This window comes from Mustela putorius, unplaced genomic scaffold (assembly GCF_011764305.1).
Source record: "Mustela putorius furo isolate JIRA1106 unplaced genomic scaffold, ASM1176430v1.1 tig00003983_pilon_pilon_pilon, whole genome shotgun sequence".
NCBI lineage: Eukaryota > Metazoa > Chordata > Mammalia > Carnivora > Mustelidae > Mustela > Mustela putorius.
In genome coordinates, this window is record NW_025422123.1 from 4019924 (window position 1) to 4046239 (window position 26316).

The 26316-nt window shown below is 52.4% G+C and overlaps 1 protein-coding gene across 10 annotated transcripts; it reads left to right on the forward strand.

Moving 5' to 3' along the window:
- The first annotated feature begins 666 nt into the window (after positions 1-666).
- FGD2 (FYVE, RhoGEF and PH domain containing 2) lies at positions 667-25053 on the forward strand. 10 transcript variants are annotated; one of them, XM_045071118.1, is made up of 17 exons: positions 667-948; positions 2814-2915; positions 6016-6250; positions 7807-7887; positions 8602-8750; positions 10230-10386; positions 10615-10753; positions 11273-11331; positions 11563-11709; positions 12434-12526; positions 18796-18875; positions 18960-18990; positions 19411-19503; positions 20320-20454; positions 23127-23273; positions 23836-23982; positions 24337-25053. In XM_045071118.1, the coding sequence occupies exons 2-17, from the start codon at positions 2833-2835 to the stop codon at positions 24550-24552; spliced, it is 1992 nt and encodes a 663-aa protein (XP_044927053.1). In that variant the 5' UTR covers positions 667-948; positions 2814-2832; the 3' UTR covers positions 24553-25053. The 10 variants fall into 10 exon arrangements, 9 of the variants coding, with proteins under 9 accessions (XP_044927053.1, XP_044927060.1, XP_044927055.1 ...); XM_045071120.1 differs by lacking the exon at positions 667-948 and adding an exon at positions 2317-2375; XM_045071121.1 differs by lacking the exon at positions 667-948 and adding an exon at positions 2438-2572.
- Positions 25054-26316: the final 1263 nt, after the last annotated feature.

Consider the following 26316-nt stretch of genomic DNA (forward strand, 5'->3'; position numbering starts at 1 on the left):
ACTTGCCCTGCCCACAGGGAGCCTGTGTACAGTCTGGTGGGAGGCCGAGGAAGCAACTGGGTCCTGCAGTCTAGGGAAGAAGAGAACCAAGAAGAGTCCTCCCCAGACCTGGAAACGTCCAGGAAAAAGTGGCAGTTAAAAATGGATCTGAGCAAAGCCCCTAGATTGAACCACCATGGACAGGAAATCCAGGGGTCAGCCCTGCAATCAGCAAAGTCCTGACCATGGGACCTGTAGGGCTAGCAACCCAGTGTCCTCTGAGTTGTATTGTGTGGGAAAACAAAAAGAGTGAAGTAAACCTGTGAGTGGAAAGGGAGTTCATAGGTGGGACATTGTAATCTGTAGACTTTATTTGAATCCTGATTTTTTTTTTTATTAAGTTATCTCTACCCCCAACATGGGTCTCGAACTCATGACCCCCGAAATCAAGAGTCACACGTTCCACCAACTGAATCAGCCAGGAGCCCATAGCTCCAAATTAAAAAAGAAAGAAAGAAAAAAAATGATGATGGATGAGTCTGCTCAGGCTGCCATAACAAAATACCACAGCCCGAGAGGCTGAAAAAGAGCATGAACTTATTTCTCATTATCTGGAGGCTTGAAGTTCCAGATCAAGGCACTCGCGGTGTTCTGTTTCCGGTAAGGTCTCTCTTCCTGGTTAGCCTCCCATGGCCTCCCCTCAGAGTGTGTGCAGGCTGTGGGGAGAGGTGGGCGTGAAGAGATTGCTCTTCTTTATCTTAGAAGGCCACCAATCCTTAAAAGGACCTTCTTCATATGACCTCATTTAAGCTTAATTACTTCCTAAACGCCCTGTTTCCCAATATAGACACGCTGGGGGCTAGGGTTACCAGATGAATTTTTGGGGAGGACTCAGGCCACTGGAGATGACATTTAGGAGGCAACTGGATCTTTGCTGACTCAGTTTTCGATTACTTCAAGGAATTACTGGTAAATATCTCTTGGGGTATGGAAATGGTAGTACTGTCTTATGTATAGGCATATACATGTATGTAGCATATGTGTGTATGCATATAGGGAATACTATTACCATATATGGATGTGTGTGTATAATATATATATATATATATATGTTTCCTTATCTTTTGGATACACACCAAAACATTTATGGGAGTGATCATTTGACATTGAGTATTTTCTTCCAAATAAGGGGGAATGAATGTGGCTGCAAATGAGGCAGGACTGGCCATGAGTTGATGGTTGTTGGGTCTGGGTTATGGGTTCATGTGAGTGCATTATGTTATGCTGTCTACTTTTGCATGTGTTCTAACTTCTCCATGATAAAATGTGAAAACAGAAAGTGAGGAGGACTGGGGCACCTGGGTGGCTCTGTCCTTCTTGAGCATCTGCGACCTGATTTTGGCTCAGGTCACAATCTCATGGGCGGTGGGATTGAGTCCAGTCCCAGCCTCCCCACCCCCCACTCCCACCCTTGGGCTCTGTGCTCAGCAGGAAGTCTTTGTGAAGATTCTCTCCCTCTGCCCCTGCCCTCACATGCTCTCTCTCCCTTTCTCTCTCTCAAATCAATAACTCTTTAGAAAAATGAATAAATAAATACAATCTTAAAAAAGAAAAGAAGTGGAGAGGATTGGTGAAGTTTAGGGTTGGGGGAAGTAGTCAGGCATCTGCTAGAAGAAATTGTTCAGGCGAAGCTCTGAGCTGGTGGGGCAGGTGGGTGTGTGAGCCCCCGGGGGTTTACAGGTGCTTGGGCATGAAGCTGTGCCATCCACATGAGGGATCCAGATGACTAAGGCCCAGTCCCTAGGCTTTGAGGACAAAGATGAGTCTCAGCGGAGCGCCCTGCTTCAGGACCAGTGAGACTGGAACCCAGTGGGAGAGCCCTGAAGGGCCAGTAAAGCTGTAAGGGGGATTAGGAGATGGGCATCTGTTGTGGAAGGGCTGGGAGACCGGGTGGTAGGGGAAGCTTCCAGCAGAGACAACCCGGCACGCTAAGAGCAGGGCAGTCTGGGGATGATGAAGCAAGAATGTGGTCATCCGGATTCTCAACCAAATCTCTGTTGGAATTGTAGGCAGCTCACCTTTGCTTTGGACATCTGACTTCTTTTGTGTCCTCACTGGGTGACTTTGGTCAGGTTACTTGACCTTTCTGATCTTCAGTTTTTTTCTTTTGTGAAATGGAGGTAGTAATGGGGCTGCCTCATAAGGTTATTGTGGGATTAAATGAGAAAATGCTTGTAAAGCACTAAAAAGAGTGTGCGTTAGCTGTTATTATCAGAGTTTCGGGGAGGAAGCTGCTCTCCCCTGGGGCAAGGAGGCGGAGACAGTAGCCATTAAAATGAGAGCCCAGATGGGGAGGTGAGAGCAGCTCGGTACTCCTTCCTGCGAGCCCTTAACAGGTTTGTGATCTATTTTTAATTTGAAAAGAGTGGTTTCCTCATCGAGTGAGCGACTGGTCAGATGCAGAAAAGAAGTTGCTGAGAAAATCTCAAGTAAAATCCACTGGGCCTTATGAGAAATCGTGACTGGTCAAGATCAGCCATGGGAGGGCTCCAGAAACTGCCTCTGGGTCCCGTTGCCCCCTTGAGAGCATAAGGTCAGACCCTGTGAGGGAGGATGGGGCCTGAGCAGGCTCCTCCCTCCTGGAGGAAGCACGGGCCTTTCCTCTTCGGGGCTGTGGCTCTGGGACCACTTCTCCTTCTTTACTCTGAAGCTGGGAGCAGGCCTACTGGGCCCTCTGGAAAGACCAGGGCTCATTCCAGGATGCCTTAGCCCCTCTGTGACCCCAGGTGAGGGTGGCTGAGGGAGCTGATTGGAGGCCTCCCGCCCTGTTTCAGGGGGTAGCTGAGGACCACCATGGAGGCCTGCAGAATGGAGGGAGAGAGTAAGGAGAAGCTGGCATCTGTGTCCAGTCTGGTGACCGTGTTTGAAAACAGCAGGTATGGGGTGGTGGGGGTGGCAAGGGTCGCCAGAGCCAACCGGTGGGCTCCCTGTAGTTCCATTGTCCAGCCCGGGCCCCCCTCTGCCCACCCACCACCAGGCCTGGAGCCCAGGCCCTCCCTGTCTCCATGGTTAAGGATCAGTACTCGGGCCACCTTGGTCCCCCCACAGTGCAGTTCTCTCTCTGGGCCCATGCTGGACACCTCCTCCTATCTGGACTGTGCCTGGATTCCTGGTAGCATGGAGGAGTGTAGTCAGGCCCCAGGAGCTGCGCAGCAGGGAGGGTGTGTGCACAGATGTGTTGGGGACAGTCCAGAGGTGTGTAGTTGAGTGAATGTGGGTGGGCCCCACAGTGCTGGGGCTGCAGGACTCCACCCATTGCCTCTCCCTCAGCAATGATAGTGATGCTTATCAGACACTCTTTATAAGTAGGACAACCGTATAATTTATCATTCCAATCAGGGCACATTTAAAACTGGAAGTGGATGCCATTAAATTTTTTTGGCGGAGGGAAGGGGGCGAAAGGAAAAGCTGAGACTGTACTGGGCGAACCTGGACGGATCAGCAGCCTACGTTTGGGACAGTGTTCCAAGTGACTTGTGTGACTTTTTTCCTTTAATTATCTAAGAGCCTCCAGAGGGTAGGTCTATTTGTAGTCCTACCTTCTGATGAGACTGTGGGTGTACAGAGAGGCAGGGAGGCTCAAAATGCTTCAGGTTCATGGATAGGGGCTCGCATCTGAAGGGAAAAAAACTGGGCCGGATGTGTGGAGGTTACTGGTGGCCCTGGCGGTCTGTGTGTGTCTGTGTGACATTAATCTACTCTGCAGGCTTTTTTTTCTTTTCTTCTTCTTTTTTCTTTTTTTTTTTTTGAAGATTTGATTTCTTTACTTGTCAGAGAGAGGGAGAAAGGGAGAGCACAAGCAGGGGTTGCTGCAGGCAGAGGGAGAAGCAGGCTCCCCACTGAGCAGGGAGCCCGACGCTGGAACTCGATCCCAGAACCCCGGGATTATGACCTGAGCCGGAGGCAGATGATTAACTGACTGAGCCACCCTGGGCATCCCCCTGCCGGTGTCTCTTATACCCAGCACTGTGTTAAAAACTGTTGTCGGTAGCATTCTCTGGAAATAGACTCTAAGGTAGAAATTTGCTTCAGTAGATTTACTGGGGATAGTTTTGGGAATGACACTTGTCGGTGCAGGATATAGCACTGGGAGAAGCTGAACTGTGTATACTTGCAACAGAGGCCTCAGCCTGTCCCAAGGAGCTCTGGAGCTGAGATTTCCATCAGGTTGTTCTATTGAGGCAAAGCCAGGGGTCTTTGTACCCCCACATGGACTAGTCATTGGATATGGACTTGACCTGGGATACACAGCATCACCCAGGAACTGTAGTGGAACAGGAGCCGTAAGAATGATCCCTGCTGAGAGGATTTCTGTCTTTGACCATTAAGCTATGGAATCACTGTGATGCCAGGTCACAGACAATAGAGGAGCCAAGATTCTGTGCTGAGGGCACTCAGAACAGAGAAAGACTTCTGTGGGCTTCGCAGTGGATATGGCACAGATGTGGGCCTAGAAGGGTGGTTCATCTTCTTGAGCTCCTGACCTTACCCCGCCTCTCCCAGAGTTCTTTGCCAAGCACATTCTAGTTCAGCACCGAGGACAGCTCTAGGCACACCCTTCCTGGCCCACCACCCACCCCTTGGAGTGTGGGGAGAGAGCACCACCCAACTCAACAGGCCAGGCATGCCCAGTGGAGACCCTTGGCATGTGTGCCAGGCCCAGGCAACACTGGGCAGGAGGAGGCAGCCTGCAGACCAGGATGGGGTCAGAGGAGGCCTTGTCCACAGGGTGAGAGCCACCCTTTATTGGGTGAGGACCCCATACCAGCAGCCTTGGCTTTGGCTTTCTTGTGAGGTCTCCCCAGCACCTTAGCTGATCTGAAACTGAGGGGTGAAAAAGAAACAGAAGCTGGCCTGGGGCACTTGGAGGAAATGCAGAAGCTGAAACCAAATGTAGAACAGAAAGCCAGAGATCCAGCTATTTCCACGGGCTGAGGAACCAGGCACCAGGGTGCCAGACAGGGGTGGAAGAGCCCATGGGGAGCCATGAGGACTAGTTTCCAATCCTCTATCTCCCACCAAACAGCTGAGGGACTCGGGGCGGACATGTTGACCCTCCGGACCTGCTTCTCCTTAACTCAAATGGGGAGGGGCAGTTTATGGTGAGGTCTCAGGAACCAGCATGCCTGATCTGGATCCCATCTTTGTCACCCCAGCTTTGTCACGAATGCTCTCTGTACCTTAGTTTTCGTAGCTGCAAAACCAGGGTCATGAAAACCTTTCTCAGAGTTTTGGAGACTTTGTACATGTCTGGTCTCTCCATCTACCAGCCTGTCTGTCTCATTGCAAGCCTTTCCATACCAAAGAAAATGGGGATAGCCCAAATCGTGGGATATATTCAGTGAGGGTGGCCTCTTTTATCTAAAGAATTTAACTAGCCTGTGGACCTAGTAGTAGGATAAACACACATAAAGCTACACAAAGAGGGCATTCCTAGAGGAACAAGGAAACTGCTTCCAGACTGCCTTTCCCCTGCCACTGGAGATGTAGAGGGCACGGTTCCCATGGAAAAGCCCCAGCTTCAGCAACTCTGCCCTCCCTGTAGAGTGTTCCATGGCTCCCACCTCCTCTCCATATGTAAGTTACTCAGATTTTAGGGCCTTTCCTGCCACAGAGACTAAAAACAGAGGTGAGATGTACAGGTGAGGGTGATCTGGGGCCACTTAGAAAGCACTGCATACAGATGAGGGGTTCCTCACTGCATTTTAAAGAGGGAAGTATGTTTTTCTCCAGAAAACAAAACAAGTCTAAGCTGACTCATTTTGAAGACTGGAGTTCCCTCCAAGAAGATGTTGGGGAAGGAAGTGGATGTTTTACTTAGCAAATTCATTCTGAGTGCAGGGGCCACTTCATACCTGTGATTTGCATTAATCACCCATAATCCCCACCCATAACCCCTACCCATAAGGATAGAAGTGCTATCCTTCTTCCTATTTTACAGCCAGGAAACCCTCAAATCTGTTTTGTTCACCTCAGGACTCCAGGTGCAGCATCCAGAGTCTGCAAGCTGGAGATTGAACATCACTGCCCTGGGGGCAGGGCTCCCCCACCTGCAGAGCCATGGAAGGAGCCCAACCTTGGGGAGACCCTGCAGGGGTCTGAGCCCAGGATGGTTAGCAGGCGGTACCTGAGCTCCCTGAAGAACAAACTGTCCAGTGGAGCCTGGAGGAAATCTTGCCAGCCTGGGACCGACCCTGGGCTAGGGACACAGGTGCCTGAGGGCTAGAGCAAAAGTGGGGAGCTGGGGGGACCCCTTCACTGACCTCCTCCCAGAAAATTCTCCCCCAACCAAAGCCAGCACTTTCCTAGGCGGGGGTCTTATGTCACCAGAGATCAATTGACAGCTAGATTCTCTCCTCTTAATGGCCTTTGGTTAATGCCTACAGTGCACCCCACTGCTGGCATCATTTCCCGTGCCCCTCACTGAGGGAATCTTTTAGGCAAGGACATGAGAACTCAGACAGCTTAAAGAACTTGTCCAAGGCCACGCAGCTTAGAAGGGTCTCCATCTTGTGAACTGGTACCCTTCCCAAGTGTGGCCTCAGTTTATCCCCCGAAAAAGGCAACAATTCCAACTAGAAATAGAGGCTAGTGCAAATGCTGCCGTTAGACTGATCCTGGATGGGTCACCTGCCCAGTCTGGGTGTCGGTTTGATTGTCTGTGGAGTTCAAGGGCTAGGGTGCATGATCCTGTACACCCTGGAGCCAGACCACCAGGGGTCATGCCCCAGCTCTAATGCTTTCTAACTGTGTGACCTTAGGCAAAGCACTTTTAAAGTGCCTCTTTGTGCCGTTCCCTCATTTATAAAATGGGGAGGGTGATCATGTGGTGGCTGAGTACAATTTATTATTTCTCACAAATCTCTGGGTTGACTAGAAAGCTCCCTATGGTTCTTCTGTTGGTCTCACTTGGGGCTTGTGTTAGCTAGCTTGGGGCTGCCATGACAAAATGCTACAAACTGGGCGATTTACAAGAAATAAATTTCCTTACGATTCTGGAGACTGGAAGTCCAAGATCAAGGTGCTGGCAGGGTGGGTGTCTGGTGAAGGCTCTTGTCCTGGCTTATCAATGGCTTTTGTCTCACTGTGTCCTCATGCACATACTCTCCTGGGGTCTGTCCCTACTCTTCTAAGGACACTGGTCCTGTTGGATGAGGACCTCACCCTTATGACTTCATTTAATTGTAATTATCATCTCCAAGGCCCTATGTCCAAATACAGTCATATTGGGGCTTTAGACCTTCAATGTATGGATTTAGGGAGGGGGACACAATTCAGCCCATGATAGAGTTTCTCCCATGACTGCAGTCAGATGGTGACCAGTGCTGGAATGCCCAAGACAGCTCAGTTCTCAAGCCCGGTATCTGGGTAGGGACAGTAGAAGCTGGGTTCAGCCAGGGTGCTGGTACAGCTGGGCCCTTGGCTGTCTCTCTGACTGAGGTCTTTGGGCCTCTACTCTTGATATGGCCTCTCCATCAGGGCAGCCAAATCTCCAGATGTGGTGGTTCCTGGCTCCCAAGAGAACATAAGCTTCCAAGAAGCTTCCAAACCTTTTAGGCCTTTGGACCAGGTCTGGCACAGCCCCACTTCCTGCCCCATTCTTTGTTAAAGTGATCCTGGCGCCAGCCTAGATGCACTGTGGGAGGGCATGAGTGCCGGGAAGTGGGCGTTCACTGGGACATCTTTGGAGACTACACCCAGGGTCCCCATCAGAGAAGACCAGAGCTGTCTCTCTCCTTCTCCTTCTCCCCCTTGACCCGCCTGCAGGAGCCTGAGGAAAAGAGGATCGTCCAGGAGCTCCTGGAGACAGAGAAGGCCTACGTGGCCCGACTACATCTGCTAGACCAGGTCAGGGGCCAGAATACTGCCCTGTCCTGCTCTGAGCCCCAGCACCCAGTTCTCCTCTCCCCACCTTCACTCTCCCTTATGTGTACCTCACTGGCGCTGAGAGTGAGGACCTGGCATGTGATTCGAGGAAGTTTCGGTCTCTCACCCCCATTGGCTGGAGTTGGGGCAGAAATGACGATTTAGGGAATTGATGCCACCTGTCATTCCAGCCCTGGTGCCCAGGCCGGCACCTCGCATGTAGCAGAATGCACGTGGCCTTCCCTGCCGTGCGCCCGCAGAGTCCTCATCTGTCACCCCCACACCCAACATCCTCACTGTTATTAGACTTCACACATTCTTAAGAAGCCCCAAGCCTGAGGGTTAAATATTTGTGCATTTGGAGCATGATCCTTAGCTTGGTGAAGTCGAAGACCTTGACCGACACGAGGTGGGCCCATTTCTGACATTCATTAGCGGCCAGCCCCCGGCCAAGTCCCTGAGCCTCTAGGCCTTCATTTGCCCATCTGTAAAGTGGGCAGAATACCGCCCTTTCTGTCTCTTCCTGAGGCTGTTTCAAGGATGATGGGAGGCTGAAGAGGTGAAAGCATCCCCCAGAGCACAGAAGGGCCCGGAAAGGCCCCAGGCTGTGCCTGTCTCCGCCTGGGCGGGTGTGCGGGGTGGGGTTGGGGGACTCATCTCGGCCATGGACCTAGTGACTGGCGGGCGCGGCTGCAGGTGTTCTTCCAGGAGCTGCTGAGGGAGGCCCGTGCCAGCAAGGCCTTCCCCGAGGATGTGGTCAGGCTCATCTTCTCCAACATCTCCTCCATCTACCAGTTCCACGCACAGTTCTTCCTCCCGGAGCTGCAGCGGCGGCTGGACGACTGGTGAGAGGTCCTCCGTGAACACCTGAGCCCCCATGGCCGCAGCCCAGGCCGGGACAAGGTGCAGACACCCGCGGCACTGGCTTTGGCCTGTTCGGACCCCTGCCCCTGCTGATGGAGACCATCAGCTCCCCTGGGCTCAGTCTGTGTTCACAGTAAGGGGCTTGGACACGTGGGTGCTAAGGGACTGTGTGTGTGTGTCCCGGGGAAGGGGGTGTGTCGGTCCCCAGCAGGCTGAGGGACTTCAGAGCCAGTGGAAAGAGGCAGTGCTAACTGAGGGCTTCTGACATACCCGGCCTTGGGTTTCATACCTATGAACTCACTGATTCTTCAAACCCATCTCCTGTGCGGTGATGCAAGGAACTGTCTTCATTTTCAGAGATGACCACTGAAGCATTTGGTGGAGGAATTACTTGCTTCATATATTTTGCTAAAGAAATGCCACAAGGACTGGGGTGTCCTTTAAAATTCTTCAGCAAAGAGAAATGTCCATAGTTGTTGAATTCAGAGTCGGATTTATAGGGCCTCATTATTATATTCTTTTTCCTTCATGATGGCTTAAAGTTTTTCATGATAAAATGTGGGTTGGTTTTTGTTACTTTTATTTTATTTTGAAGATTTTTAAAAAGATTTTATTTATTTGAGAGACAGAGAGAGTGAGTAGGAGGGAGAAGGAGGGAGAATCTGAAGCAGACTCCACTCTGAGCTCAGAGCCAGACAAAGGGCTCGATCCCATGACTCTGAGATCATGACCTGAGCTGAAACCAGGAGTCGGACACTTGACCAAATTCACCACCTAGACACCCCTGGGTGTTTTGTTGTTATTGTTTTAAAGATGACCTTATGCTTACCACCATTCCTGGTTTTTTTTTCCAATGGGAGAATGGAGATGCAGAGAGGTTAGGTGACTTGTCCAAGAATACACAGCTAGAGTAAGTGGAACAGTTGGGAATCAAACTCAGGAAGGCCAGCTTCAGGGACCGTGGGGCCCCTCATCGCTCTGCTGTCACAGCCCCTGGGCTGATCTTCAGGCCCTACCATGATATGACCCTGCATATGTTCTTACCCCTCTGGGGCTGTTCCGTCATCTCTAAGATGGGCCGATGACCAACCCGCACAGAGGTGTGAGAATTAAATGGGGTGAGACCCGTGGCGTGTCTTGGACGGTGCTTGGCTTCTGGCCCTTGCTGCCATTATGTCAGCTGCCTCAAGTGGTTTCGGGATGTGCGGTGGGGGCCCGACGCTATGCTGGGTCTGCGGGTGGAAGAGAGCAGCATCTGCCCTCGGGGCTCAGAGTCTGAGGGGGCTGGACCCCACACATGTGGGTGAGGGTGATGAGCCACCATGCCTGCACCCAGAAGTGCAGCAGAAGGACTGTTTTGGGGGGTTGTGTGGTTCAGAGAGCCTGGCCTAACCTGACCCTGCCTGAAGTCGAGAGAGGAGGTCCTTGGGCTGAAGGCAGTACAGGTGGCCCTCTTCCAGGACAGCTACCCCCCGCATCGGTGACGTCATCCAGAAACTGGCCCCATTCCTGAAGATGTACAGTGAGTATGTCAAGAACTTTGAGCGAGCGGCTGAGCTGCTGGCCAGCTGGACTGACAAGTCTGCCCCCTTCCAGGAGGTGATCACCCGCATTCAGGTGAGGCTGGGCAAGGGCTGGGGCCGAGCCTGCACCGCCACCCTGGTGGGTACTGGTTCAGATTCCCCAAGGGATCTGGGGCACCTCCCGCTCAGCTGCTTGCACAGGCTTCCCACGCCAGTCTGCCCCACCCACTCCCCCCACCCACCCCTGGCCATCTCAGCGGCCCGCTCTGCCCTTCCCTACTCTCAACCCACACTGTTCTTCCTCCTCCCATCCCTCCCCAAGAGCAGCGAGGCCTCCGGCAGCCTGACTCTGCAGCATCACATGCTGGAGCCTGTGCAGAGAATCCCACGCTATGAGTTGCTGCTCAAGGAGTACGTCCAGAAGCTGCCAGCCCAGGCTCCAGACCGGGCCGATGCTCAGAGTGAGGACACCACCCCCGGGAATCCACGGGGTTAGGGAGGCCTGAGCCACTCCCCTTTATTGACTGAGCACCCCATCAGCTATCAACATTGATTGTTGGTACTTCCTAGACATTATCTATACCATTAACCATTTTTTATAGCGACTAAGGCCCAGAGAGATCAAGCAACTTGCCCAAGGTCACACAGCCAGAAAGGAGCAGAGTTGGGATTTGAAGCTATGCCTATATTATACCAAAGCCCGTGCTCTTTCCACAGCACCCTCTGGGTCTGGCTTGGTTTGGGAAGGAATGAGTTGGTCACAGAAGCCCAGTGCCTAAGCCCTATCTTTCAGTGGCTTCCAGCCTCTCCACTCTGGGTGAGAAATGGCGGCCATCACACAGTCATCCCGTGTGCTGGCCAGGCTTCACCTACATACTCATAGCAGACTCTCGGCCCCTTTGTTAAGCCTTAAGGACTTTCTGCCTCAGCTCCCAGCCCCACATTTTCAGGAGATAATTCTGGCCCTTGCCCTCCTTCAGAAGCACTGGACATGATCTTCTTGGCCGCTCAGCACTCCAACGCAGCCATCACTGAGATGGTGAGCATCTCGCCCTCAGCGGTGGGACCAGCAGGCATCCCCAGGGGCCCTGTACCTCCTCCCTGCAGCTCTCAGCCACCCCACCCCCCAGCCGTCCAGGTCACTATCTATTCATCCCCTCGGCCTCTGCTGTCCTCCCCCTCACCTCCCGTCCCTGTCCACACAAGACAAACCTTCCAGAAGCAGATGGGCCCTGCGGGGCCTTGGCTGAGGGTGCTCCCCCTGTCCCAGGAGCGGCTGCAGGACCTGTGGGATGTGTATCAGCGCCTGGGCCTTGAGGATGACATAGTGGACCCCTCCAACACCCTGCTCCGCGAAGGTCCCGTCCTCAAAATCTCCTTCCGCCGCAGTGACCCCATGGAGCGCTACCTTTTCTTGGTACGAGGATGCTAAGTGGCCCGCTCCCCCTGCCCTGGAGAGGGCGGTCCAGGGGCCACTCCCCACCAGGTCCTGCCTGCCTCGTGTCTGCCTGGCACCATGGGAGAGGCAGGGAAGAGCCTGCTTCTCTGGGCGTTATTGCTTTGGCACCCGGTGACTTTAGACAAGTCACAGGCTAGGCCTCAGGATTTCCAACTGAGGGGTTTCTCAGGTAGGCCCTAGGAAGCAACAGAGGCAGAATTGGAACCCAGTCTGTTAGGCTCCAAACCTTGCAGTATTAAACTGCTCTAGGAACTTTAAACATTAAACTTGCTCTAGGAACGCAGAGCGGGAGAGAATCAGGTTAGCTGGTGAGAAGAACTACCCAAATTGGCACTCACGAAGCCGGGGCGGGGGAAGTTCTCCTGGAAATCTGGCAACTGGTCCTCCCTGGAGGTCTGGAGGAGGGGGCTGTAATGTCCCATGAGCCCCTGTAGCCCTGAGCCCCCATGAGAAAGGCCTTGTAAGTCTGAGGCCCACAGGCAGGGCGACTCTTCAGTGACCATCCTCGTCAGATTGGAGGCCAGATAGACAGCCCCTTCCTCATCACACCTGCGACTCCTGGGAGCTGACCTGGAGCCTGGCGAGAGGAGAGGGAGGCTCAGGGGTGCTCCAGCTCTGCCTCCCCGTCCTTCCTGCCCTGCTGCCCACTACCCACTCCCTCACCATTCCTTGTCTCCGGCAGTTCAACAACATGCTACTCTACTGTATACCCAAGGTCATCCAGGTAGGTGCCCAGTTCCAGGTGAGGACCCGCATCGACGTGGCCGGAATGAAGGTGAGAGGCACCCTGTTCCCTGACAGCGCCGGGCTTCTTCTTGAGGCTGGGATCGAGTATGGGGAATGGCAACAGGGTCTGCCAGGTTCTCAACCCAGGAACCCAAATCTGGAGATCCTGGGCTAACATGGAGATGGGAACGTTTTGGGGTAGGATCTCTCCCCTGTGGGGGCGCACAGGCCTGACCCACTCTTTGGGACAGTGCCCTCCCTGGCCTGACCTCTCTCTGCTTTCCCTATCCACTGCCCCAGAGCTCTAACAACTTTAATATGTGCACAAGGCCCTGGGAGTCTTGCGAAAATGCAGGTCCTGATGTGGTTGGTCTGGGGCGGGACCTGAGACTCTGCATTGCTAACCAGCTCCCAGAGCTGCTACCGCTGCAGGCCACAGGCCACAGTTGGAGCAGTGAGGGTCTGCATGGTCAGCTCCACCGCTAGACTGTGTGTCTCCCCAGCCAGAGATGGCCACAAATGCATGGGGACAGGAGCCCATAAATAGTGTCCACCTACTGGCTGGTCCCTGTGGATTGGGCCCTGCATCACCCCATCAGACTCTCATGTATCCCTATAGTGGAGGAGTTGTTAGTTTCCTTTGCCTGTTTCTTTTAAAAATAACACCTTTTAACTTTAAAGCATAGATAATACACATCCCCAAATCAAATATAAAAAGCGCATACAATGAGAAGTCTCCCCCCAACTCTAGCCCCTAGTTCCCTTCCAGGAGACAGACTTTTTGCTTCTTCGAAGGCCTTCTGGAGGTAGTCTTTGCAGACACCAACTAATAATATATTTATTATTGCTTCTTTACTTACGTTTCGCGTAAATAATGAAATCGTTTTCCAGAGACACTGTTCTCCACTTTGCTTTTTTCACTGAGTGCTAAGTTCACTAAGTTCACTCCAGGCTAAGTCTGGTGATCGTTCACGTCAGGACATTAAGAATGGCCTCACCCTTCTGTGGGTAGCTGCAGGGTGTTCCCATCTGTGCAAAGTACTATAACCCATTCAGCTAGCCCGCTACTGAGGGACAGCTAGTCGTTCCCCGTGAATAACTACAAAGGAATAACCAGGTACATGCCTGCGTGTGAGTCTATCTGTAGTTAGTCCCATCAAAATAAATAAATAAATAATAAATCCGGAAATAAACTGTGGCACATCTAGACCACGGAATATTGTTCAGTGATACAGAGAAATGAGCTACCCAGCCATGGAAAGGCAGGCGGGAAACTTCAGTGCATTTTGCTAAGTGAAAGAAGCCAATTTGAAAAAGGCTACACATAGTGTGGTTCCAGCTGTCGGACACTCCAGAAAAGGCAAAACTATGGAGACCGTAAAAAGCTCGGTGGCTCCAGGGGTTAGTGGGGAGGGAGGGAGGGACACGCAGGTTGGGGGATTTTAAGCACGGCGAAGCTGTCTCATGCTTCACTGGAGTGATATTTGGCCAATCCCCCAGAATGTACAACACCAAGAGTGAATCCTAATGGGAACTGCGGACTCTGGGCGACCATGATGTGTCCATGGAGGTTCATCAGTCCTCACATATGTCCCCCTCTGGTGGGGGATGTTGATAATGGAGAGGTTCTGAGTGTGTGGGGGCGGGGGAGGGTATATGGGAAATCTCTGTATCTTCCTCTCCATTTTGCTGTGAACCTAAAATTGATCTAAAAAAATTAAGTCTTTTTTTTTTTTTTAATTAGTTCCAGGGGTAGAATTTAGTGATTCCTCAGTTGCATATGACATCCAGGGCTCATTCCATCAAGTGTCCTCATTAATGCCCATCCCCCAGTTACACCATCCCCCAGCCACTTCTCCAGCAACCCTCAGTTTGTTCCCTATAGTTAAGAGTCTCGTACAGCTTGTCTCTCCCTCTGTTTTCATCTTATTTTGTTTTTCCTTCTCTTCTCCTATGTTCATCTATTTTGTTTCTTAATTTTCACATGAGTGAAATCACATGATATTTGCCTTTTTCTGACTGACTTATTTCGCTTAGTATAATACCCTTTCGCTCCATCTCCGTCGTTGCAAATGGCAAGATTTCATTCATTTCCATGGCTGAGTAATATTTCAATATTATATATATATTCTATATATACATATATATCTCACATCTACTTTATCCATTCATCTGTCGATGGACATCTGGGCTCTTTCCATAGTGTGGCTATAATGGACATTGCTGCTATAAACATCTGGGTGCATGTGCTCCCTTTGAATCACTATGTTTGTATTCTTTGGATAAATACCCAGTAGTGCAATTGCTGGGTCGTAGGGTAGAGTGATCTCTAACTTCTTGAGGAAGCTCCCTACTATTTTCCAGAGTGGCTGCCCTGGTTTGCATTCCCACCAACAGTGTAAGAGTGTTCCCCTAAAAGTCTTTTGAAAGGAAACTGAGGCCCAGAAAGGTTATAATTTGCTTGGCGTCACACAGCAAATCTTGGTTTGAGCAATCATACCAGGTAAAACAGAGTCCAGAGTCCCTGGACAATCACCCTACTGGACTGTCTCCTCTTTAGGCTTCAACTCAGAGGCGCAAAGCTTATGGAGAATTGCAGGCTTAGTGGAATAAGTCAGGGTGCAGGGGGGACTTTCTTGACAACTCTCTGATCCCTCCTGAGCTCCAGTGTGTCCTGAAGGTTGGGGCTGGGAGAAGTGGAGGTCAAGTCCGGCTGATCTCGGTATGCTTCCATTTCTCCCATCCGGTCTCCCTGTCACTGCCCCCCCCCACCCAGGTTCTGCCCCAGGAGGGAGGTGCAGGTAGGAGTTGAGCCAGGACCCTCAGGCCTCTGGAGAACCCCTGGGCCTCTGAGACCCCTCAGCAGGGAGGACCTTGTCTTGCTCCTGACTGGGCTTACATGGCATTTTGGGCCCAATCAAGGGCCCGAAAGTGGGGTGCAGCTTGAGCATGATGAAGTCCAATGGGGGGACCTGAGCTCCCTGTGGGGATTCTAGCCTCCTCCCCACACCTGAGCTGCCTGCAGTCTTTTATGATTGTAGCCCTTCACCCCGTGGCATCCAACTGCCCTTCCTGAGTGGTCAGAATGTCCCAGGGGCGAGGGTGTGTGCAGGCTTGTAGGTCTGGGAGCCTTAGTGAGTGAGACTGAGAAAGGCAGGTTTATGGAGAGCAACAGACAGACAGAAACAGAAATGGAGACAGGCAGCCCTGTCTTAGGGCTGGCAGAGACCCAGGTGTAGAAAAAGAGAGGCGGAGATTGACAGATAGAAAAGCCAAGAATAGAGAGATCAACACAGAGTCCTAAAGAGAAAATACACAGAGACAAGACCGAGAGCATCAGTGCGTGCCGAGTTCCTGGCTCCTGTCAATCCCAGTGAGCACATTTCCTGCAGAGAGTGTCGAATGCTCCAGCAGCTGCCCGGCACCTTCTCCTGAAGGGTCCAGGCTGAGCCAGGGCAGAGCTATCTACCTGCCCGCCATCTGCATGGGAGCCATTTCCCAAGTCTGCGGTCTGAAGGTAGGTCTGGCCTTTGACCACCATGATGGTTCCCACTGGCCTATGACCCTCTTGGCCTCCTCCTTTCTGGATAGCAAGGAAGCCCAGTTCTCAGCAGCTGATTCTCCCAAGGTCCCAGTTGGTCCTAATGTTGTGCCATCCCGCACAAGGCCAGCCTGGGAAGAAGGAAGGGATGCAGGCACATACACACCTGGAGTTTCCATGTACAACTGTGTAGGTTGGGCACTGCACAAGCACATCTCACGTAGGATGAGCACATCTCATCCAAGCAGACATTGTGGACTGTTTACTTAAAATTCTCATTGTCCGGCAGATGGCAGTCAAGTGTCTTGTTCCAACAAAATCTGAATATTATGCAGTTTGCCAACAGATGTCAGTAAAGTGTTTTGAAGAAGGGGTGTCTCTTTCTAATTAGCACAAAGGCACTGTATGGGTTAGCAGGGCCCTGAATGGGCCCAGACTTGGGGAGTGGTCGAGACTGGGCACAGCAGACCTTGGAAATAATCCTCTAGAAGCTTTCATCCTGCCCTTCTACAGAGGGGGGTTCTGGCCCCTCTGGTTCCCCTTTTTCTTTTCTTTTCTTTTCTTTCTTTTTTTCTTCCTTCCTTCCTTTCTTTCTTTCTTTTTTAAATACTTTATTTATTTATTTATTTGAGAGAGAAAGAGACAGCGAGAGAGGGAACACAAGCAGTGATAGTGCAAGAGGAAGAAGGGGGCTTCCCACCTAGCAGGGAGCCTGATATGAGGCTCAATCCCAGGGCCCTGGGATCATGACCTGAGCAGAAGGCAGAGGTTTACTGACTGAGCCACCCAGGCGCCCCTGGTTCCCCCTTTTCTATTAAAAACATCATATTTCTTTTTATCTCTGGGCTCCAAACCATAGATTTCTCTTTTCTTTCCCTCCCCTCTTTCCCTCACCAATTAGTCATGGAGTCTTGCCAGATTTCCCCATATCGTCCCCCAGAGAGAAAGCTTCTTGCTTCCCAGGTGCAGGCTGGTCTGTTCCCCCCAGATCCAGTCCTTCTCTGCCCCTTGCCACTAGAGTGACTTTCCTCAACACCTCTTTCCACATCACAGGAGCTTCTCCATGTTTCAACCCTCAGAGCCTCCCCATTACCATGGATTCAAGTCCAAATCACATCAGGCACCTTCTAGAGGGAACAGACCAACTCTAGGGTAGAGCAGCCCTAACATGAGGAAGGACATATCCAGAGTCAGTTTCCCTGGGACACCGTGGGCCGGCCTGAGGGTGTGCAAAGGCCTGGTTGCCACAGGGCAGGGAGCCAGCAGAAAGCCTCAGGTAACAGGTAGAACAACAAGGTTCCCCACACCGGAACTCTTGTCTACGTGTTAGTTTCCCCCTGTGACTCTCCACTCTGGGAGAGGTCTACGTTTACGGGACTCTGGGGTGAGGTAGAAATAGATGTTCTTCTGCCTTCCCCTGGGAGGCCCAAACCCTGAATTCAAACCCTCATTCTGTCCTTTGGCTGCTGTGTGAGCTCAGGCGGGTCTCTTGCTCTCTCTGAGCCTCCATCTCCACATCTCCTAAATGAGGGTGGTAGCATCTCTCTCCCAAGATTACTGTGAAGATTTTCTTTAACTTTTTCGTATGGACAGTTTAGAGCCAAGAAAGTAGCTCAAAGAACTTGTGTACACTCATCACCTGATTTCAGCTGTTGTCAACTCAAAGCCAGTCTTGTTTCCCCAGCATCCCCCTCCTATTCCTCTTTCCACCGGATTCTTTAAGAACAAAGCTCAGACCCATAATCATTTCACCTATAAATACTTCAGTATGTGTCTGAACAAGATAAGAACTCTTTTTTTTTTCTATAAAAGGTGACAACAGGACCATTATCACATCTAGCAAATTAATACTAATTATTTAATAATACTAAGATCCTTTGGTTTTCTTTGACGTGTAAATGCCTTCTCACAGCTGATGTGTTTGAATCATTTAGGATGTGTTTCTGACATCCCTTCTAATCCATTACACATCCCCTCCTTCTTCTTTTTTCTCATGTTTTAATTGAAGCAATCAGCTCATTCTCCGGGAGCATTTCTCACGGACTGGATTTTGCTGACTGCACCCCTGAGGTGTCACTCAACATGTCCCATGGTCCCCCGCATTTCTTGTAAACTGGCAGCTAGCCTAGAGGCCTGACCAGATTCGGGTATTCGAGACCATGACTGGCTGCCACTGCCCTCAGGAGGAGTGTCGCAGCTAAGAATTAGGGTTGATTGGCGGGTTCAGCAGTATGTGTTAACTGAGAACATATATGGGGAGCCCTGAGCTCAGTGGCTGGCACATAGTAAGTATTTCTCACTGGCAGACTTCATGATGGCTATGGACTTGGGGTTCTCAGACAGGGGAACAGTGAAAGACAGGAAGTAGGGGGAGATGTCTGTCAGATCTCTGGATTGGGCAACCAATTTCTTCCTTCCCTGTATGGGATGAAGAGTCTTATTCTAGACCTTAGGTCTGCTCTTGAAAAAGCTCTGTCCCCAAACCCAATTTATGACCCAATTTCCATCTTTGGTGAATCCTTTGAGAAACTGTCACTCCTACCTCACACAGAGTCAACTTAGCTGCCTCTGAAATTCTAGGAGCCTTGACATCCTGTTTGCTCAGGTGCATTTACTTGGCTCCATAGATTTTGGGAGGCCATGGAGAAGGTCCTCATACCTGTCCCTCAAATTCGAATTGTTCCTTGGGCACGATCCACCTCCATCCACCCCACGGTGCCTGGAGGGACGGGGTGTGACAAGTCTGAACAAGTCATCTCCCTCTCATTCCCGAGCAGGTGCGGGAGCTGACTGATGCGGAGTTCCCCCACTCCTTCCTGGTGTCGGGGAAGCAGCGCACTCTGGAGCTGCAAGCCCGGTAGGCATGGAGCTGAGGGCTGGGCCAGGCGGGAAAACCGGGAGTGGCTGCTCTCCTCAACACCTGTGTTCACTTTCCGAGCAGGTCCCAGGAGGAAATGATTTCCTGGATACAGGTACCAGAACATTCCAGGGCCCCTGGGGTTCTGAACCCAGCCTACCCACCCAGGCCAGGGGTGGGGGCAGGGGGTGTGTGTGTGCGCATGTGTGCACACATGCCCAGCTGCTCCCTGTGCTTCCTCAGGGGTCGCTCTGTGTTAGTTTGGAATGAGACCTGGGTTGAGATCTTGCTGCCTTTCGCTGCCTAGCTGGGTGGCCTTGGGCAGGTCACATAATGTCCTTGAGGCTCAGTTTTCCCATCTGTAATCTGAGGCTAACTGTTTCTCCTCCCTTGAGTCAGCTGGGTGTGTTTAGAACCCGGCACCCAGCACCCAGCACCCAGGAGGCTTCCAGCAGTGTCTGTTGACCGAATGGGTGGATGGACAGAGGAGTGAGCCCTCCCTGCCACTCCCTAACCGCCTCCCATGTCCCCTTAGGCCTGCCAAGCAGCCATTGACCAGATCGAGAAGCGGAATGAAACCTTCAAGGCTGCAGTCCAGGGCCCTGAGGGAGACACCCAGGAGCAGGAAGTAAATGAAGCCTTTGCCTTCCTCGTGGGAGCCACCAGTCTTACACAGGCGCATTCCCTCTCTTGGCTCTGCCTAACCCAGTCCGCAGGGCAGGGGAGTGTCACCCACTGGGACTGATTTAAAGGGACCCAAGAAAGCCCACCCACCCCCACATCAGAGACTCCGTGCCAAAGGTTCTCCCATTAGCAAAAATTTCCTTCGGGAGCCACTTTTTTAATTTTTTTTTTCAAAGATTTTATTTATTTATTTGTCAGAGAGAGAGCAAGCAAGAGCAAGCACAGGCAGACAGAGTGGAAGGGAGAGTCAGAGGGAGAAGCAGGCTCCCTGCGGAGCAAGGAGCCCGATGTGGGACTCAATCCCAGGACGCTGGGATCATGACCTGAGCCAAAGGCAGCTGCTTAACCAACTGAGCCACCCAGGAATCCCTCCTTTGGGAGCCTCTTTATGCAATCCTCCCTAGGAACGATTTCATGTCTGTGTAGCTCAGGCTGTGGGGGGAGGCAGGTTGGGGATGAAAGTGCCCATGAAACATTAATACCAAGGGGAGGTGGGAGGCAGGTACGGTGGGAGAGGGAGAGTGGGGGACTTGACTTCCACTCTGAGCTCCGAACTCTGGCTTGCTGGGTGTCTTTGCTGAGTCCCTTGACATCTCTGGGCTCAGCTTCCTCACCTGTGCAAAGGGAGTCATATGAACTGATCCGTAGTATAGTGCTTGCCGCTTCGAGCGGAAGCCCCTGGGAAGCAGGTGGGCAGAAGGCCCCCGGGCCTCGGGGCAGGGTCAGAAGGGGGTCCTGAAGCCCCCACCTGACCGCCCAGCAGCTGCAGTCCGAGGAGCTGGGCCTCCGGGCACCACAGTGGGTCCGGGACAAGATGGTGACCATGTGCATGCGTTGCCGGGAGCCCTTCAACGCCCTGATGCGCCGCCGGCACCACTGCCGCGCCTGTGGCTACGTGAGTAGTCCCGCCAGCACCTGTCCCCTCACCTGTCCCTCGTCCGCCTCCACCCTCCCAGCCCAGGGCCCCTCCGGTCTCCCCACCAACTCTGCCAGCCTGAACCCATGCCACCCAGGGGCGCTGGGTGCTAACTCAGGCCCGGATATGTGAGTGGCCTTGTTTGGATCTTACAATGTCCCCCTGCGACCCAGCGGCTTCTATGATCCCCGTTCTGCACATGGGGAAATGAGGCTCGCAGGGCTTAGACGAGGTGCTCGAGACACCCTGTGAAGTGGCCCTGTGCGTTCACCTGTTCTTACCACTGCTTCCTGAGAGCCCCAGACTCAGCCTGGGGAGGTGGTCTCCCAGTCCACCCAGCAGTCCCAGCACCCCACCAGCCCCACGCCTCTCCTCCCGTCTTCTTGTGCGACCTTGGCTCTCGGACCCCTCCTCTCTGGGAAGTCCTTGGCCCTCCAGCACCTGCTCAGTTCTGCGGCTAACTGTGCCTCAGTTTCCTCGCCTGGGCGGTAGGGATTATAATAACTGCCTTCAGGGTGGTAGTGAGCTCCTCCTTTCCTTCCTCAGCAGTTTTGGGTGGGGCTCGCTCAGAGCGGCAGTCACCAGCTGATTGAGGAAGGAACCTGTCGCCTTCTTGTATCAGCTCAGGCCTGGTTCCTCGAGGCAGATCCTGCTTTGCTTTTCAAGCACCCGCTGCACTTGGGCTGTTCTCTGTGGACCCAACAACCCCCCTCGGTTTACTCTGCAAACAGAGAAGCCCTTTACAGCCTCAGTCTTTAATGACCTCCAGGAGACAGGAGACCAGCTGGGCAGGGAGGTGTCCCCAAAATGCACTCCATGGCAGTTGGGGCACAGAGTAAATTTCAAGGACTGGGAACACACCTGTGTTCAGACGTAAGTGAGGCGTTCTATCAGAGCCAAATAGAAAGGATCCGGGGATTAGCCACTGTTCTTGGTGATTCACGTCTGCAAATAAGGGTTGAGTCAATTCACGGTTGCAATTTGGTAAGTAGTTCCTAAAACATTATTTAAAATAGTTAAGAAATACAAAAAAGGCGCATAGAGTCACGATACCTGTGACCTTCAAGGTACAGGGAGGAAATATAACATTTTGACAACTGAATGAAATGTATGATCTTTGATTGAATCGTGGATGGGAAAAACGAAACCAGCCGCAGAGGCCCTTATTGGGAACTTTGGGGAAATTTTGATCACAAGCAGTAATCCTAGATGGATGTTAAATTTCCCAAGTGTGATCATGACATAATGAGCAGGCAGGAAAATGCTCTTGTTCTTACGCGACACCAGCTATTAATTTGAGGGTATGGTGTCACAATCACTGTAATTTATACTCAAATTGTTCAGAAAAAAAGTACATTGATATATAGAGAGCAAATGTGGCAAAAATGTTAACAATTGGAGAGTTTGGTGGGGACAGTATCATTGCAGTGTTCTTTTGACTTGTCCGTAGGTTTGAAATTTTTCAGACTAAAAAGCTGGGGGAGGAGAAAATAAATATACACTAGCAAGTTAAAAAAAATTTAAAGCTCAATAAAATGAAATATTCCCAAGGTAGTTAAAGCCCCCTGTGTAGGGCTCTGTGAGATACCCCTGGCCCAATTTCAGGATTTCTCCTGCCTGCACCGACCTTTGTATTCTGTGAGTCATCTTTTCAGTCATTCGGGTGCCCAGTTTCTGTCTTCCCACCTGCCAGACCGGAATCCTGGTGAGGGTGGGGCTGGCCAGGCCTTCTCCAGTGGGGCCCTCCCAAGTGCTGTGTTGGCCACCCAGAGGAGCCCCCTCATCTCTGTGTCTTGCCCCCCATTTCCAACCCCACATCCTAGACTCACGGTGACACCCCAGTCTCCCTGGAGGTTACAGCTACACCCCGCCCCCCCCCATGCTTCTCTCCGAGTCTTGCCAGGCCTCTTTCTCTGGCTTCCTGGCATGATCCGTGTTGGTCTGCCTGGGGGCTTTCTCCTCGCTGGGCCAGCAGGGGGAGGGTGGGGGGCATTCCCCCCAATGCACATGACAGATCTTCCTGGCAAAAACAATCCACCCTTCATTTTTATATTAGAACACGCTTGACTCTAGGATTGCATGAATCTTAAAGCTAAACCATGGAACTTTAAATACCTGTCTTGTCCCAGGGAGGGCCAGCTGCTGCCTGTGAGTGGAGGGGCCCTAGGGAAGTCACTGCCCCCCTTGCTATCAGGGGAAAATGGAAGGGCCAGCGCTGTCCCCCTGGTGGGGAGGCTGGGACAATCAGAGGAGATGGCAGAGGGGAGAGAGAGCTTGGAGAAGTGAATTAGAGGCAGGGGTGTGTGCAGGGAAGCCCCTGGGATTAAGAGCCGCTCTCACAAAGGGGGAATCAAGACACACCTGTGCGGGGGGGTGCGGAGCGCTGGGAGGAAGCTCTTGAGCTCCCAGCTGGGGGAGCGCAGGGCCTGAGCTCTCCCCTTAAGCCATGGCCTCCAGGCTGGGCCTCTGCCAGCACAGGGGACCACTTGTCTCTGCCTCCATTCCTCTCCTGAAGTTTGCTTTGTGTTCCTCCTGTCCCCAGGGGCTCTCATGCCCCCCACCATCTCCCAGGTACCAGTGCCAAGGCACCAGTGCAGCCCTCCTCTGCCTCACCTCAGGCCCCAAGCCCCTCTTTCCCCCTCCTTGCCTAGGTGGTGTGTGCCAAGTGCTCTGACTACCGGGCTGAGCTCAAATATGATGGCAACAGACCCAACCGCGTGTGCTTCCACTGCTACACCTTCCTCACTGGAAATGTGCTCCGCGAGGACAAAGAGGACAAGAAGCGGGGCATCCTAGAGGTGAGCGCAGAGGGCCTCCAGTCAGCAAGTGCTGGCCCTGTCCTTGGTGCTCAGGACCAAGCCAGCCGAGATCACACTTGCCATCCTTCTCTCAGCCTATGGTCCTGGGGAGGTGGGGAAAGACCCCCCATGCCTTCCAGCTGAACACAGCTTCCGGGGTTCATGGCTATGCCTCTCCACGGACCCCTGCCCACTTTCCAGTCTTCCCCGTTCCCTGTTCATGCCTTCCCCACCCAGGAGGCCACACAGCCCTCTCCCTGCTCGGGTCCCAGTTCTGTTCCCTGGGGCAACTCACAGGTGATTAGCCCTCTCAGCACTGCCCCAAGCTCAGGCTGGCTGGGGCTTGACCACAGCTCTGCCACCCACCAGCTATGTGACAATAGGGCCGTGATGGGACCTCTCTGAGGCTCAGGGACAAATGACCCCTCCTTGTAGGGTTGCTGCAAGGACTAGAAATGGTGATTGTCAAGCCCCCGGTCCAGTGTCTGACACAGGGTGGGTGCTGCATTCCCCGACAGCCCAACAGTCTCTCTCTCTCCCTCTCTCTCTCTCTGGTTTTTAGAAAGGGTCCACGACAGGGTCTGAGCAAAGCATCATGTGCGGCTTCCTGCAGCTGGTTGGGGACAAGTGGGGCAAGAGTGGGCCCCGGGGCTGGTGTGTGATCCCCCGGGACGACCCCCTCGTCCTCTATGTCTATGCTGCCCCTCAGGTAATGCCACCCGCTGCCTCCCAGACCTTGGCCTTCTCATGGTATGTGTGTGTATGGGGGGTATTGTTGGCCCCATATGTCAGAGGAGGAAACTGAGACCCAGGGAGGATGTGGTTCCTTCCAGTCAGAGGGTTAGTGGCTCTCAGAGCTGGGCCTAGACTCCAGGTCACAACAGCTTTGCCCAGCGGGCAGCCAGTCCTCCTCCATCGTGATGCCCTCCCACCAGTCCACTGTGCCTCCTGGGTGTTTGGGGAGCAAGAGGTGGGTATGTGGCTTTTACCTTCAAATTGGCTGCCCCACGTGCTGGGGCTGAGCAGAAAGACAGTGGCCCATGGCTCTCTCCTCCCCTCCTAGGACATGCGGGCTCACACCTCCGTCCCCCTGCTGGGCTACCAGGTGACTGCGGGGACCCAGGCTGACTCTCGGGTCTTCCAGCTGCAACAGTCAGGCCAGCTTTATACCTTCAAGGCTGAAACCGAGGAGCTGAGGGACCGCTGGGTGAAGGCCATGGAGCGGGCCGCCAGTGGCTGGAGCCCAAGGGGGCCCAGTGATGGAGACCTGTCCGACTGACCCCCAGCCGACCGCTCTCCCCTTCAGGGCCCGACTCCTGCCTGGGGCTGACCCTGTGGCATCTGTGATCCACTATTCCACGTTGAGCTTTCAAATAACCAATTTCCAGGGGCACCTGGCTGGCTCAGTCTGTAGAGCGTACAACTCTTAATCTTGGGGCCATAAGTTTGAGCCTGCGTTGGGTATAGAGATTACTTAAAAAAAAAAAAATTAACTTAAAAAACCAAACAACCAATTTCTAGTCATTGGCGCCCAGACGGTGTATCTTGATCTGGGATTCAGAAAATGTGGGTCTGTTCCTTTAGGGAGGGGGTGACCAAGTATCCCTGTTTGCCCAGGGCTGAGGGGTTTCCCGGTTGTAGGACTTACAGTGCTAATACCTGGAAAGTCCCAGATAACCCAGGACTGTTGGTCACCAGTATGGTTCGCCACTGGGCTGTACATTAGCATCACCTGGGAAGCTTCAAACAAAAGAAAACAAAATAAAACAACGAAGAGGTGCCTGGGTGGCTCAGTTGGTTAAGCGTCTGCCTTCAGCTCCGGTCATGATCCCGGCGTCCTGGGACTGAGCCCCACGTCAGGCTCCCTGCTCAGTGGGGAGTCTGCTTCTCCCTCTCCCTCTTCCCCTCGCTGCCCCACTCATGCATGCTTTCTCTCTGTCTCAGATAAATTTAAAGAAAACTTTAAAAAAAGATTTTTTAAAAATCCTAAAAATTTAAAAAATACCAATGCCCATATCCATTACAAAGATTGTGGATTTCATTGGTCTGGGGTGAGGGAAGCCCAGGAATGCTTTAGGAGTACCATCCTGAGTCTCAGCTTGGATGAAGAAGAGAGTGAACAAATCGGCAATGGTCGAGCACCTGTTGAGTGCCAGACGTGATAATAATCAGAATAATAAATAATAAACATCTACTGGGCCAGACACTGCACTGGGTGTGTACTGGACTATCTCATTTCACTCTCAGGAGTTGCAATGCCCATTTTCCAGATGAGGAGACTGAGTCCCAAAGAGGTTTAGTCATTGGCTCCAGGTCCTATGGCTGGTGGGTGCCAGAGCCACGTCAAAGCTCTTTCCATCAGGCAAGCAGAGAGGGGAGGAGAGTGGGAAAGAGGGAAAAGGTGGGAGGAGGAGGAGAGGGCTTGTCCTGCCCAGGGCTCCCAGGTGAGACTGCTTTTCCCAGAGTGACCGCTAGGGGGTAGCAGTGATCCCAGCGTGGGCCCTGACACCCTGAGCCCTTTCCATCAGGCCCGCCAGCTGGGCTCTGCCCTTAAAGAAGGCAAAACAGGGGGGCCTCTGGGTGGCTCAGTGCGCTAGGTGTTTGGCTCAAGTCATGATCTTAGGGTCCTGGGATCCGCCCGGCATCAGGCTTTGAGCTCAGGGAGCAGTCTGCTAACATTTCTCTTTTCCTCTGCCCCTCCCCATGCTCTCTCTCTCTCTCAAATGAATAAATAAAACTTAAAAAAAAAAAAAAAAAGGCAAAATGGATGAGCCATAGATCTTTGCTCCATCCCGGCCCAACAGTTTGCCTGCGCCCAACCTGAGGCTACCTCCCTGCTGTAGGGTATTTTAAAAAGCCCAAGAAAACCTCATTGGCACAGTCTCTCTGGAACCAGCCCAGCCATGAGTTCGTTCTTTCATTCCACAAATATTTGCTGAGTGTCTTGATAGGAGCCAAATGCAATTCCTGTACTGTGGAGATAGCAGTGAATGAGACCGACGAAAATGTCTGCCTTCATGGAGTTTATATTCTTCCACAACAA